The following is a 13,748-nucleotide window of genomic DNA, read 5'->3' as shown; positions in this document are numbered from 1 at the left end:
CATCTATACCTAGCGATGTTTCATGGATACCATCCTCGAACATACCATCACCAAGCGTGCGATCATCAAGCGCAGTGGTGACACTAGTTCTATGCTCGAGAGCTGTCCAAACAGATACATACCCCTAGGTGGTCTTGAAACCGAAAATATTCGATGGTCCGATTTCGCGGATAATCTCTTATGGCCCGGAGGATATGATCCTTGGTCCGATTGATCTAGGAATAGAACTATTGGTTTCCTGAAATATGAAGCATTTTGAGAGTCGTGCCCTCGCTTCTGAACCGCTTTCGCCTCTGTGCCTTTTATTGTATCCGGCAACATCCTTTTTTTTGGCTTACAGCCCCGGACCACTGCGTTAATTTCCGAATAAAATGTAAAAAAACAAAAAACATACAACAGCAGGGATTCGCTGGTGGTCACCCACCCAACTACTAACCTGCCGGCGTGTGGCTTAAGTACGGCTGAGCGGACGGGAAGCCCTGTTCTCCACACCCTATGGTCGTATGTGCTTGATATACCTTGAAGAAAAATCATAGATCGTGATTTTTGGTAACAGACCGAACCCAGATGGGAGTGAAGTCAGCAAACACCACTCAGCTTTACTCCCTCTGAAGCGACCCGATCAGTGTGCTGCTGCAAGCATCCGTTGCTCCATCCACCGACCGAAGCGCACGCACGGCTCGTCAACTGCAACCATAACCCGATCCGCAATATAAAACACAACAGAAAAGACTACCAGCCATCCCAATGCCAAGCCCACCGGGTCTCGCCAGCCATCGCGCCCCACTGCGGCCCATATCAGCGGGAATACCCGGTACCCGACCCCGTGCATGACCGGCCCATGCACCAGATACAGACTGTACGAGATGCGGCCCAAATACTGGATCAACCGGGATTCGAGACCGCGCACCAGTAGCCCATCGCGCGGGCTATGTGCCAGCGCCGCAACAAGTAGGATTGCCCCCACGGACGGGTAGAAGCGCCAGTCGCGCTCGTCGTGCGGTGGGATCAGCACCGCCAGCGTGCGGTATCCCGGCGTACGCGAGATACAGTAGTCCGGAGCCGACATGAGATAGAGGCCGATGATAATGGTGATGGTGCAAAGGACTAGTCGGCATAGGCGTCGTTGCCGGGAGTCTGTCGCAGTGGCGGAGGCCTCTGCACCGGATGTTGACGCCAAGGGAGCACTTCTCACGTTTGTCGTCTCCTGCAGTGGGAGAAGTTGATATCCCTCGGGGGTAGAGCCATTCTGGTACTCTTGGCTAGCAGGGCTCTCGTGCTCATGAATTGGACACAATACCACCGTTTCCGCAATAATTGCTCCAGCTAGAAACAGGACGGTCACCCACCGCGTGATGAAGTAGCTATAAACCAGAAGCGCGGCCATAATGCCCATCCGATAGTGGAACCGCAACCGCACGGTGATCAAAAGCATTAGGAACAGCAGCATCGAGCTGCGATATTCCATGGGAATGGTCCACAGATGCACATCATACGGGGGGTAATATTCATCCCAATGGCCGTAGTCCAGCATCCGGACCACCATGACTCCCCAACTCATCAGCTGGTCCCCCAGTCCGGCGAGCCGCGGTTGATGAAACTCGCTTTCGGCGCGGATGATAGTGCGATCCGCCGCCACCTCTGCCGGATAATCCCATGCGCCAGCGGCTATCAGCAACATGGTAGAAAAGCTGACAATCAACGGGGGTAGGAACAGCCGTGTCATTCGCCGGAATGCGGATGAACCGATGACCTCGTACAGCTCGGCGGGACGGATAGACGCTCCATCTCGATGAAGGATCTGCCAGGGCCGGTACGAGAGGACAAAGCCGGAGAGCACAAAGAAAATGCAGACCGGAGCGGACCCAGAGTAGATGAGGCGAATAAACGGGAGCTGATGGAAGCGCTCATTGTGGGTGAACTCTTCATTGTGGTGTGCACAGTAGGGTTCCCGATGACCATCCTCGGGGGTCAGACCATAGCCGTAATTTACAAAAGTTTCAAATGCGGACAGGATGTGATAATTTACTACACACCATGCACCCAAGCCCCGGAGGCCGTCGAGATGTGCTGTGCGACGGAAGGGCTTACTCCCGGTGCTGCTGCGGTACTGCAGAAAGGTTGGAAGTACCAGTGTCTGCACAGCGCGGAGAAGCCGTCGAGGCCACGTGGCGGGTTTGGACACGCTTTCCGATGAAGGTGAGCCGTGAATGGCCATGTCCAATTTGAACAAGGCACATGAAACTCCCTAGTCTAAATCATCGGGGCCCGGGAGACGGAGTTATATCAGAAGGCCTTCGCCCCCCGCGTGGGTTAGGGCTATACAAACCCGTAATACAGTACAATACAGTACAGTACAATACAACAAGTAAATACAGATGAAAAACAGTATGTATTGATACGTAATTCTCCTCATACATACACGTCACGCCTGAAATCCCTCCATGGCGGCTTCCGCCACCGAGCGCCAGTGGGCTACGCGGTCCTGCGCCTGGCCGCGCGGGCACACCTCGATAATGGCTCGAATGTGATTGACCGCTGTCTGCATCATCTCTTGCCTTGCATTCAGCTGAGTCTGCTCCAAAATATGCTCTGCCCCCTTTTCTCGGCAGATTTGCTCAAACAATTGCTCCATGCGGGTCTGCTCTGCCTTGTCGTCAGGGTCCCATTTCATATTCCATAGGAATGCCCGCGGGGGGTTCCATCTTGGGCCAGGAACCACCCCGCTGAACTCCCAGTCTAGGACGGCGGTAATTGGACACCCTGGCTGGTCTGGGTCGCACATAATATTGGCAAAATGCATATCTTTGTGTGCCATAATATAGGCGACGCGGTTGAGCTCTGCTTGGTTGTCTGGCCGCTGTAACTGCGCCATAAACTCGTGGATCCGGGGAACCAAATCGCGGTAGGGCTCTAGAGAGGGATGGACCTCGATCGCGTGGATATACCGCTCGAGGCAGCTATTCGTATATTCCGTGTAGCTAAGGAACCCCTTGGCTGGTACAGGATTAAGGCTTTCGAGTGTCTCCGTACTCTTGACTCCGGCCGAGGTAGACCAGTACTTATCTAGGTCAGGAGTCTGCCAAAAGTTTTCGTCGATAGGTGGTCCAGAGGCAATCTCGCCCGTCGGTGTCAGGGTCAGCCCGCCCACATACCCCTTATGCCAAGGTTGCGCATGTAGCTCGATCAGATAATCCGTTAGTTGGTGGACCATCTGCTTCTTGATCTCGTCGGATAGTGTTGTATATATCTGATCGACGCTAATGCCGGGCGCTTTCTCGAGTAGGGTGAACTCATGTCCGATCACGTTGTTCTCCGTCGCATCGTACCGGATGATGGCTGGTATAGGAATAGAGGTATATTTACCGACCCAGGTCATAACGCCCACCTCGTTACGTGTCTTGATGCTAGGTAGCTGCCGTCCAGAGACGCGTAGCACGAGCGTAACGGTGCCATCCTTGTTTCCTCGTGCTGTGATACCTTGTGCCGTGATACATTGTGCCGAAGCGAAATGGATAAGATAGATAGAATGAAAGGCGGCTTTAACCTGCAGGGGCTCAATGGAGCATGGCGTAGGGAGGTCCAATGATAGGATCAACGAGGTGATAGTCTCCGCGCTCAAGGCAGGAGGCAGATAACTATCAGGGGTGCCCATTGTCAGGAATTGAAAGGTCTCCGAGACGAGAGACAATAGGAAAAGATTTTTGAAAACAAAGATGGCGAGGTCTCGGAGATATAAGGTAGGTGGGTTGCCCAGGGGTCTAAGAGTGCGTGATGGAACGGCGTCTTTGTATTGTAAGCGTTATAAACAGAGTGCTGTAAATTACAGATACCTATGCAACTCGCTACATTCGCGGAGGAAAATGCCGATCAGTCATACATATAACCAAAAAGTGTCTTGGGATCAGGGAGATAGCAAATTGGCCCCTTATCAGCGCTCTCAGAGGTTGTCAACTATCAGTCAATTGACTAATTATCTTAGAAATCACCCCACTTTGCGGCCATCCGCCAGGGTGATGACACAATCCATCCAGGCGACACTGGTTGCTCGGTGCGCCACACAGAGGACCGTATTATCCCGGAAGGACTGCTGCAGGATTCGCTGGATGATCTCATCCGTGCTTTGGTCAACATTCGCTGTTGCCTCATCGAGCACCAGGATGCGCGGCCGCGCCAGCACCGCCCGCGCCAGAGCCACCAATTGCGCTTGACCCGCGGATAGATTGGTGCCCCCAGCCAAAATGTGTTGGTCCAGCACTGATCGGCGGTCAACGCCGTCAAATTGGTCCATGAGCTGGTGCCATGCCACTGCTGACAATGCCCCAAGCATGTCCGCATCCTTGCTGCGCCGAGAGGGATCCAAATTCTCACGAAGCGTGCCATCGAAGAGCACGGCATCCTGGGCGAGCACGTGAACAGATCGTCGACGCTGGCGCAGTGAGACCGTCGCTAAGTCCACGTCATCAATCCGAATAGTGCCTGCTGTGAGTGGTACAAGGCCTGTTAGTGCCGCGATGATGGTCGATTTGCCGGAGCCTGGATGACGCGTGAATGTTAGCCAATCCTTAGTTCTGGGCGTTCCAAAGGTCACTGGGGTATCGGGATATATAAGAGATATATTAACGCACCGCTTCGGCCTACGATCCCCACCTTGGCACCCGCAGGAATGATGAGATCAAAGCCATGGAGAGACGGTTGCGAAGCTTGAGGATACGTGACTTCAACTCCAGAGAATACCACGCTGCCACTCTCCGGCCAGGAGGGTGCGATTTCTCGTCCGATGGAAGAAGAATTGGTCTCTGGGGTAGGCAGCATCAGGTACTGATTGAGGCGCTCCATGGAGTTCATTTCAACATCAAGGTTAATTAGGGACCACAGAAAAGCGTCCAGGTGTTTCGCTATTGTGATGCTCAAGCTGAGAGTCAGACCAGCCTGAACGGCGTTAAGCAATCCTAGGCCGCACAGTACGCAGGTTGCACCAAGTAGCAGGACGGAAACGAGTTCCACCCGCACTGTCACCCACGTCTCTAGTGCGTAGCGGACGCTGATTCCGGCCATGGCCTTGGACAGGACCGCGCGATGCCGCTCCTCAAATAACTCGATGGCGGAGTACGCTTGGATCGAGGCCCGCGCACCCATGGCCTCGTTTATCACGGCGAGGACCGGGGAGTCGAGCACAGAGCACAAGCGACGCACTTCTCGTGCAGATCTACTCCAGAAGCTTCACGTTAGCAATTCCAGACTGACACGAGCGAATTTGAAGAGATATAAAGCTTACACTCCATAAAGCAGCTGTATGCGACTGGTCATGTACCCAATGGGCAGGAGAGCTAGGATCAAGTACAGCGAGCTCATTGCAAGAACAATGGTACTCGCTAGCAACGAAGAAGCTGCGAGAAGCAAGCCATCGGCCGCATTGATCAATCGAAAATCGATACCCTCTATATCAACTGATAAGCGATTGATAATCCGCCCAAGTGGCTGTTGGTCAAAGAAATCCATGTCCGTGTTAAAGAGCTGTGCCAGAACACCTTCGTGGATGCGTCGGCTGGCTTGAACGCTTCCGGCAACCAGATAGACACCAACGAGAGCTAGATTGTAGTCATCAGCGAATGAACACAAGACATTCACAGCCCGAGTTCCATCATTGAGGCAGTTGCATACCTACAAACACCGCCTGCGATAGCATCACCCCAATATACCCGGACATGTAGTGGTGTTGCGCCCAGTGCAGAGCGTCCCTAACCCACCACGCCAACCAAATATTTCCTATGATACGCGTACCCACCGTCAGACAAAATATCGCGCTCAAAGCAGCGATATAGGGATATCCCCCGCTGTGTCTGAGATAGACACCGTATAATCCCCGGTCAACGCTTCCTCTAACCCTGACCTCCTTGCCAAGAGCAATTGCGTTGGAGTTGACTATGTTAGGTGCTGGGGCAACAGATTGTGCCTCATCCTTTATCGGGGGAGACAATTCTTTAGGTGCATCCAGCAAGGTACTTCCGTTGAAGAAGGGGTGTTTGAGGACCTGACCCGGCGATCCTTGAGCAATGATCACACCTTTGTCCAAGACCAGGATATGGTCACACTGGGGGAGCAGGTCGAGTTGATGAGTTACTTTTTGCAATGTCAGCTAGAGCTAAGGGATGGAAGTGGAAGGTCACAGTATAGCAGATAGTAAACATACCAACGACGGCCGTTTGGGACAGTTTTCGGATGCAATCGTTCCAAAGACATTGCGCAACGCGGGCGTCTACAGCCGAGAGAGGATCGTCAAGCACGATAATTTCGGCTTGGCTATACACGGCGCGGGCGAGTGAGATGCGCGCTCGCTGTCCACCACTCAGGGTCGCTCCATTGCCAGCCACCAACGCCTGGTCGCCACCGGGGAACGTGGTCAGGTCGGCTTCAAGACAGCAGTCGCGAAGGACCTGACGGTATCGAAGCTCCTCATAGGGCTTCCCGAGTAAAATGTTGTCCCGCACAGTCCCTTGCATAATCCATGGATCCTGGCGGCAAAGGGCGCAGCTTCCATAGACCTTGACTGATGATGGTGGCTGAGCCACGCACTCGCCGACAATCCCTTTTATCATTGTGGATTTCCCGGCGCCACTGTGTCCATAGATACAGGTGAGGCGTCTTCGTGGGATTTTAAGGGTGAGGGCATCAAGCAGGAATGCAGTGGCCTCATCTGTGGTCTCTGCGTTGTTTGCAAGGCCAGGGTAAGAAATGGTGGCTTTGTCGAGGCTGATCGCTATATCGCCCGGGTCCCCGGAACTCTGTTCGTCGACTTCTTCTTGGCGCAGGATATCTCGCACACGGAATACACTGGGCAGGATAGAGAACTGGCGTGTCACCGCTAGCGACAGCTTCGATGCAGGGCCATGACTCAGCTCAAATAGCGTAAGAGCCGGGAAAATTACCCGAGCATCCAAGGCATGTTGGCCGGCCCAGTAGGAAATAAAGGAGACCAGGGCCGTGAGGCCGGGAATCATCTGATTGATAGAGATGAAAAAACAAAACACGAGACGAAGGCGGCGCGTTAGCGCCACAAGCTGCAGTTCGCGAATGGCGGCTATTTTCTTCATGATAATCGACTCGAGCAGCATTAGTTTGATTCCTTTGATGCGCTGGAAGGCTTGGCTTAATATCGTGATCCGTCGTTCGTCGTAGCCAAGGTATTTCTCCAAAGCGCTCGCTACTTTGGCGTTGGCTTGAGTTTGTGAAAGCAAGAGGAAAGCCATTACGAAGTATCCTACACTCAACCCATCAATATTTAGCTTCCAATATATTTTGGAACGAGATCAGATCCTTACCCAGTAGCGCGGACAGACCCAACAGACGTAGCACCAAGAGAATGATCAAAATTAATTGTAGGGGGCTGCTCCAAATGTCGTGCATTTTGAGGATGTAGTTACGCAGGAGCATCATGTCGGTAGTTGAACAGCTCACTAGGCGACCCTCCGTACAGGTCGTCCTACCCGAGAACCGGAGGCACTTGCGAAAGAGCGCCAACTGCAGGATCGATGAGACGCGAACCGCCAGCACTCGGCAAATCTGATCTTTGCTGCGACCGGCCATCGTCGCCACAAGACTGACCCCGAACAGAGCCAACAGATGGCCTGGATCTGAAGGTTCTTGAAGCACGCGCTGCATCAACAGCGGCGCCGCCACTGTTGATAGACAGGAGACTGCCTCTAGCACGCCGGACAGCACCAGGGGCACGAGGATCTCGGGATGTCGCAGCGTGCGACCGAATTCGCGCCGGCGGACATACTCCGCCAGAGGGGTGTAGTAGGCCGCATTTTTGGATGAATAGGGCAACTGAGACTCGTCGAGATAGTCGACAGCTCGGATGGCCCGCATCAGCCCCGTCAACCAGCTCTGTCGCAAGTCGTACTCACGAGCGGCGAGGTTTTCACGTACCCGGCGGCGGCCGTCGGCGTGTAAATCTTCAAGGTCGATTTCCTCAACCGGATCATAGCCATTACGCCAAAAAGAGGGCAGATTCCTGATTTGCATTGGGATTGAGCCTGGACAGCTGCACGACTTCGCAAGGTTGTTGCAGTTGGTGCAGGTGATTGACTGGATTCAGATCAACTCGCTGTAGCCACCAGTATATATGTCTTTGTACCAGTACAACCTACTGGCTAGGATGGAAGATTGTTTGAGTTACTGGAGTGAAGAAAGGCTATAAGTATAACGGCTACAAGCGCCAATTCCGCCGTGAGACATGATTGGTTATCTAAATCTAGTTGATATACAGTGGCGTTCCAAGAGTTTGAAACCCTTTTAGGTACCGAGCTATTTATTCTGCCGGCAATTAGTAGTTCCACCATTCATATTCTCTCAACGGGCGTTAGTGTGCTTCTAACAAGCAGGCGGTAAAGAAAGGTACATAAGGTGGTTTCAAACTCTTGCAACACCACTGTAGACCTGAGATATGCAGTATTATAACACCTCTAGAAGACATGCTCGCACATGGTGATGCCGAAGCAAGGGACTGACTTAAGTTACATTCATGCTGCGACCACATAACTATCCAGATCCCACAATTGTGGATAGGTAAGTAGGAGGTACCAGGCCTTTCTCCCCTGTGGCCCGAGTCATGCAGCAACCGTGTTCATTGCTCGAACCGGTCATTGATACATGTATTACCAATACAGACAATGGGTATTGCTATCATCCCCCACCTAATATTTCAACCCATAATGTAGCATGAGCAAACCTAAAGTTGAGTATACCCATAAGTGGTGGATGATCGCTGCAACAGAAACTCGCCCACTGTCTGCTCCCCTGGCGGACATTCGGCTGCCAGGGACTGAATGGAGCACGAGCGATTGGGTTTGGCAAAGTAGGCGACGGAGAAGCGCTCCGCAAGGACGGCGTTCGGGTCGGCGTCTAGGTCGGATTGCGCAATATGTACTCGATGGCGCGTGGACCGCAGTTGGCCGTCGGACCAACGCTGTAGACAATCCCCAAGGTTCACAATCATCTCATCCAGCGCGGTCGACTCAATCGGCCGATACCGCCCTGGCTGCAGCGGATCTTCGATCTCCAGGCCGCCGACCGCGTCTTGGAACAGCAGGGTAATCGTCCCAAAGTCCGTATGCTTGGAGATGCGTGTGCAGCTGCCACCGCGAAGCTGCTTAACCGGCACCAGGGGATAGTGTGTCAGCCGCAGCTCATTCTCGGCGCGGCTGTGACGACTCGTGAGGGTCTTTGGGGCCATCCCAAGCCCGAGTTCGAGCGCAGTCAGAATGCGCTGCTGGCATCGATATGCAATCCTGTAATACTCCTCCATGAAGCTTCGGAAGCCTGGAAGGTCATCTTCGGGCAACCAAATATTGGCGTAGAGATTGTCGTCTTCCGCCCCTTGGTCAAAACATTCCTGGTCGAAGAGGGCTTAGTCCCAGGAAAGGTCTATACAGCAGGATGTTTCAGTAGATGAGATCTGCTGCCTACCTTCAGGTCAATCAATGTCACCTTTCTGTCTTCCTGGCTTCCATGAATGGACGTATTTTCCATTCCGACGCCGCTGTATCCCCGATTGGGTATCGGCTTGGGTGGATGAGGCGCCTTGGCTTTGATACCCTCGGGGAGGGCAAAGAAGCGTTGGCTCTGACTATGTGAGCAGAACTGTACAATTACTTAAAGGGAAGGAAGAAATACCCATTGGAAAAGCTCTTCGATTGTATGGCGGGGAATTCCGTGGTTGACCAGTTTCAAGAATCCTTGACGACGAAAAGCCTCGGCAATTGCGGTGCCAACGGCTTTCTTCTCATCCGGCGAACCATGATTAAAGGGGTCAAAATCAATGGTGGCAATGGTCGTCTCCATGATGTCTGGCTTTTCAGTTGAGACTACAGGCAGTGTGTTGATCCAACAACCTGCTATATGCAGGATCAATCAGTACCTCGGGAGGGATAATGTCTTTACACTTGAACTTTTTTATACATCATTACCAGTTTTTGAATACAGACTGCAAAACATTTCTGTATTACATACACATACGCTATACCATACGTAAAACCGTCTGCGTTCTATAGTACAGTGATTGCGCAATATGTACTCGATGGGGCGTGGACCGCAGTTGGCAGTTGGTCCAACGCTGTAGACAATCCCCAAGGTTCACTATAGGGTAAACGAGACCTCAATGGCTAGTGCTGACGGTAGGGGCAGATCGCCGTCGGAGAAGCGGTTGCGAAGTGAGATGGAGGCGTGGCCCACAGACGAATTCTTGGTTAGCTTAAAAGCTGAGGCTTTTGGCCCCCAAGTTTCATCCGCCTCCGGCCCGCCGCCCCGCTATGATAACCGACTCCTAGACTTACGGGGCGGGGGGTAGTGCATGTACGCGCTCTATTACAGCCCAGTTATACCGTAACTGGTAAGCGAGCCGGCCATGCACACCTATCAAGTGGATTATCGGAAGGTGGATCGTGACGGAGACCGTGTTCAATAATGATTACATGGCAACATTTAAATTAATACTCTGCCAAGCTAAAGCCTACGACCACAGGATAATGGTGGGGCGCGCGCTCAATACGCCCGCCGGAAGGAGTCCCAGGAATGCACTCAGAGTCAATCGTGGTCGCTGCCAGAGCCCTCCATCGGGATGAATTTCCGATCCTGTCGACTTGACCTCATGCAGATTGCGCGTATTGAACAGACACAGATCCCCGACGGACGGCCGCAAGGTAACAGTGGCGCAGCCATCTACTGCCTCGCGGAAGTAGCCATACGTGTTTGGGTCCCGGTACTGGAGCAGCTCTTCCTCCCAGATACGATCGTACAGAATCGTTTCGCCGTCAATTATCGGAGCAAGATACAGATTGAAGACGGCCTGGTGGGTCACCCGATTGATCACCCAGTCCTCAGTGAGCGAGTCGTAGGGAGACCAGTCGCAGTGGATCGGAGTCGAGTTGTTGATACTGCGATAGATACCTGCATGGTAGCGGCGTCCGTCCGGCTCGTGGGCCACTCGCACCTCATGCTCCGGTACTAGCTCCTGTAGCATCGTTAAAATTCGCTCCCATGGATTGTCGCCTGTATTTTTGGCAATGCGTGCATGTAAATCCGTCAATTGCGCGACTTGAGTGAAGTATCGATCTTGAGCTGTTGACATTTACGTCAGCGTTAGCATCAATCATCAAAGAGCAAACCACGCGATAAACTAACCATCGGAACCTCGGGCTTGAAAGTCCTCGGCTGACTGCGCCTGAAACTCAAACTGTGCGAGACCAACTTTGTCCACGCTAGGGCCCGCTATATGCGAGTACGGACGTAGCAACGGATGCAGGTACTTTTCGAAGCGCTGCGCATGATGACGGCTGACGAACTCGGGGACTCGAATCGCCGCAGTATGGCCATGTAACATACCGAGAAAGCCATCGCGCGTCAGCGGCTGCACATCGGGCAATCTCCAGCGATGTGAGCCCATCAGGGAAGGTACAGAGGCCCCTTCAGAATGGCTAACTTGGGACGCCGCGGGGATGGAAACCTTTCGAGAATGGATGCGCGCCAGAGAACGCGTGGGGACTCGGGGGCGAGCGATGCAACAAAGAGCCGAAGACATGATCAGTGACCTAGTTTCTAGATTTTGTGATGCTGTCTGTCAGGGGGTTTTAATCCTTTTACACTTTCCAGCTGGGAAACCGCTCCGGCTACGACGTAGATCAGACGCCACTCCTGGACCTGACTACCTTACTCGAGGGACATGGCGTGAGACTCCATCAGTGTTTCAAAACGCATGGGTATTCTTCACTCAATACATCACACCCCGCAGATAAGCGGAATCATACCGTGTATCCATTAGGTCAATCGATCAGCTCATCGTCCACAAGGACCGTGATCAATTGATAATCATATTGTCCCCTTCGGAGATTCTCAGGAAAATTTCGATATTGACACTTTTGCCCTGTTTAAAACAACTGTCACAATGCGAATGCCAGAATCCACTTCTCCGCCTTCAAGGCTTCGGATTACCATCATCGGCTGTGGTACCTTGGGCCAAGCTCTAGCCCATGGTGTCGTTAAGCAACGCCCCGGCAACGTCCGTCTTGATGAGATTGTGCTCACGGGGCGTCGTGACAGCCAAGTTGACGCCCTGCGGTCGCAATTCCCAGAGCTCACGGTGACGGGGAACAACTGTGACCCTTGCATCTGGGACATCGACGAAGGAAACGTGCAAAAAGTCCACCTTCTCTTTCTCGGGCCCAAGCCTTACGATATTCCGGCCACCTGCGCGCAGCTGTACCCGGCTATCCAGAGACAGAGAGAGCGAGGGCACTCACTGCCAGTGATCATCACCTTATGTCCTGGTATCACAATCGCGCAACTGCAGAGCTGGCTTCCTCACGAGACACCTTTGGTCCGAGCGATGCCGAACACACCGGTCAAGGTCTCGCAAGGCGCTACTGGCCTTTTTCCCAGCGAAAATGTACAGCCTCTTGAGATGGAGCTTGTCCAGGCAGTGTTTCGCGCCATCTCACCCACCGTTGTGGTTCTGTCCCAAGAGAACCATTTGGATGTCGTTGCATCTATTTCAGGGTACGGATAATCCCACCTCTAATTTTTTGACCCTTCACTGAAACAAACGGCAGGTCTGCTCCGGCATACTTCTTTCACCTCATGGACAGCATGGTTGAGGCGGCTAAGGGTCTAGGGCTACCGGAGTCTATCTCGACGAGGCTGGTCGCGCAGTCCTGCATTGGGTCGGGATCTATGGCGCATCTCGATCTGGGTGTCTCCTTGGCTCAGATGAAGAATGACGTGTGTGTGCCTGGTGGCAGCACGCGTCGCGCAATGGATGTGCTGGACGCCAACGATTGGCATCGGCATGTCGAGGACGCAGTACGGGTGAGTTGGAAGGCTAATCGAGCTATGAAAGACGGAACGAAGTAGGTAGGATGCGGGACGATAGCAGTATCTTGAGATTTAACATCGCTATATTCAATCGCGTGATATCAATACGCATAAATTCTACGGAGCTTCTTCTGGCTTTGACCATTCGCAATATAAACCGATTTTCAGCACGTACGAGACACCAAAGCTCTACTTGAAAGGCCTACCGTCTTCTGCACCAGCTTCTTGAACCCTTCAGCTTCCATTTGAATATTCTCTCGCAACGACAAAGATAACTACTTCTGTGTTTGAGATAAAGATGGAACTATAGGGGGGGCAAAGGAAAATTGTAGGGAAGGTACATCAGGCGGCTAGTTAAAGACTCGCCGTTTTCACCGCTGCTTTTGCCTATGATCAGGCTGATAATTAGTCAAGCCCGTTGGTAAGGCTTGTATGCTATCAGTCGAAGACCCAGTCCACGTGCAAAAGGTGGCAGCTTCCTATTTCCCCTGCATGGTATATTTGCCGCCAACCGGAGTTCATTCCACGACCTGAAGACCCATTTACCCCGCAGCTTAGCTATAACGAGAAAGTGGTGCTAGCAGCCTATCGCCGGGCCGTCTATAAGCCCTACCCCACTTACTAGCCTTTCGGGGACCTTGACCCTGTCGGCGGGGGAAACCCAGGCGGTCGTACATAAGATTAACTGATAAGCTTGCTACGGTGACTTGCACGTAAGTAAACACGTTAGGCAAAAAGTACGGTCGTAATACGGTTGTAATATGGTCGTATGGTTTAGAGTATTGAATACGATTTGTAACTTACCACTATGTATTTTAAAATACATCGACATTCGTACGCTGCCTGCGTATCATGCACGGTAGACTTTAGCAGGTATT

General features: G+C 52.6%; 6 protein-coding genes across 6 annotated transcripts; 1 reads left to right on the top strand and 5 right to left on the bottom strand.

The window, feature by feature from the left end:
* Positions 1-622: 622 nt before the first annotated feature.
* On the bottom strand, positions 623-2,218 carry N7498_009372 (uncharacterized protein; the record flags this gene model as incomplete). The annotated part of the gene is made up of 1 exon (XM_058456428.1): positions 623-2,218. The coding sequence occupies one exon, from the start codon at positions 2,216-2,218 to the stop codon at positions 623-625; it is 1,596 nt and encodes a 531-aa protein (XP_058303327.1).
* Positions 2,219-2,425: 207 nt separating this feature from the next.
* Positions 2,426-3,655, bottom strand: N7498_009371 (phosphotransferase family protein; the record flags this gene model as incomplete). Its single annotated transcript, XM_058456427.1, has 1 exon — positions 2,426-3,655. The coding sequence occupies one exon, from the start codon at positions 3,653-3,655 to the stop codon at positions 2,426-2,428; it is 1,230 nt and encodes a 409-aa protein (XP_058303326.1).
* Positions 3,656-3,985: 330 nt separating this feature from the next.
* Positions 3,986-8,028, bottom strand: N7498_009370 (P-loop containing nucleoside triphosphate hydrolase protein; the record flags this gene model as incomplete). Its single annotated transcript, XM_058456426.1, has 6 exons — positions 3,986-4,536; positions 4,629-5,209; positions 5,279-5,591; positions 5,665-6,123; positions 6,194-7,261; positions 7,323-8,028. The coding sequence occupies 6 exons, from the start codon at positions 8,026-8,028 to the stop codon at positions 3,986-3,988; spliced, it is 3,678 nt and encodes a 1,225-aa protein (XP_058303325.1).
* Positions 8,029-8,734: 706 nt separating this feature from the next.
* N7498_009369 (isopenicillin N synthase family dioxygenase) lies at positions 8,735-9,846 on the bottom strand (the record flags this gene model as incomplete). The annotated part of the gene is made up of 3 exons (XM_058456425.1): positions 8,735-9,397; positions 9,472-9,627; positions 9,679-9,846. 3 exons carry the CDS (start codon positions 9,844-9,846, stop codon positions 8,735-8,737), a joined length of 987 nt encoding a protein of 328 aa, XP_058303324.1.
* Positions 9,847-10,513: 667 nt separating this feature from the next.
* On the bottom strand, positions 10,514-11,446 carry N7498_009368 (uncharacterized protein; the record flags this gene model as incomplete). Its single annotated transcript, XM_058456424.1, has 2 exons — positions 10,514-11,121; positions 11,185-11,446. The coding sequence occupies 2 exons, from the start codon at positions 11,444-11,446 to the stop codon at positions 10,514-10,516; spliced, it is 870 nt and encodes a 289-aa protein (XP_058303323.1).
* Positions 11,447-11,944: 498 nt separating this feature from the next.
* On the top strand, positions 11,945-12,903 carry N7498_009367 (pyrroline-5-carboxylate reductase family protein; the record flags this gene model as incomplete). Its single annotated transcript, XM_058456423.1, has 2 exons — positions 11,945-12,555; positions 12,609-12,903. Coding segments are annotated over 2 exons (906 nt in total), but the record flags the coding sequence as incomplete, so codon positions are not given.
* Positions 12,904-13,748: the final 845 nt, after the last annotated feature.

This window comes from Penicillium cinerascens (genome assembly GCF_028974065.1).
Source record: "Penicillium cinerascens strain IBT 15544 chromosome Unknown scaffold_4_segment0_segment1, whole genome shotgun sequence".
NCBI lineage: Eukaryota > Fungi > Ascomycota > Eurotiomycetes > Eurotiales > Aspergillaceae > Penicillium > Penicillium cinerascens.
The sequence above is the reverse complement of the archived record's forward strand: the minus strand, read 5'-3'. Positions and strand labels throughout refer to the sequence as shown.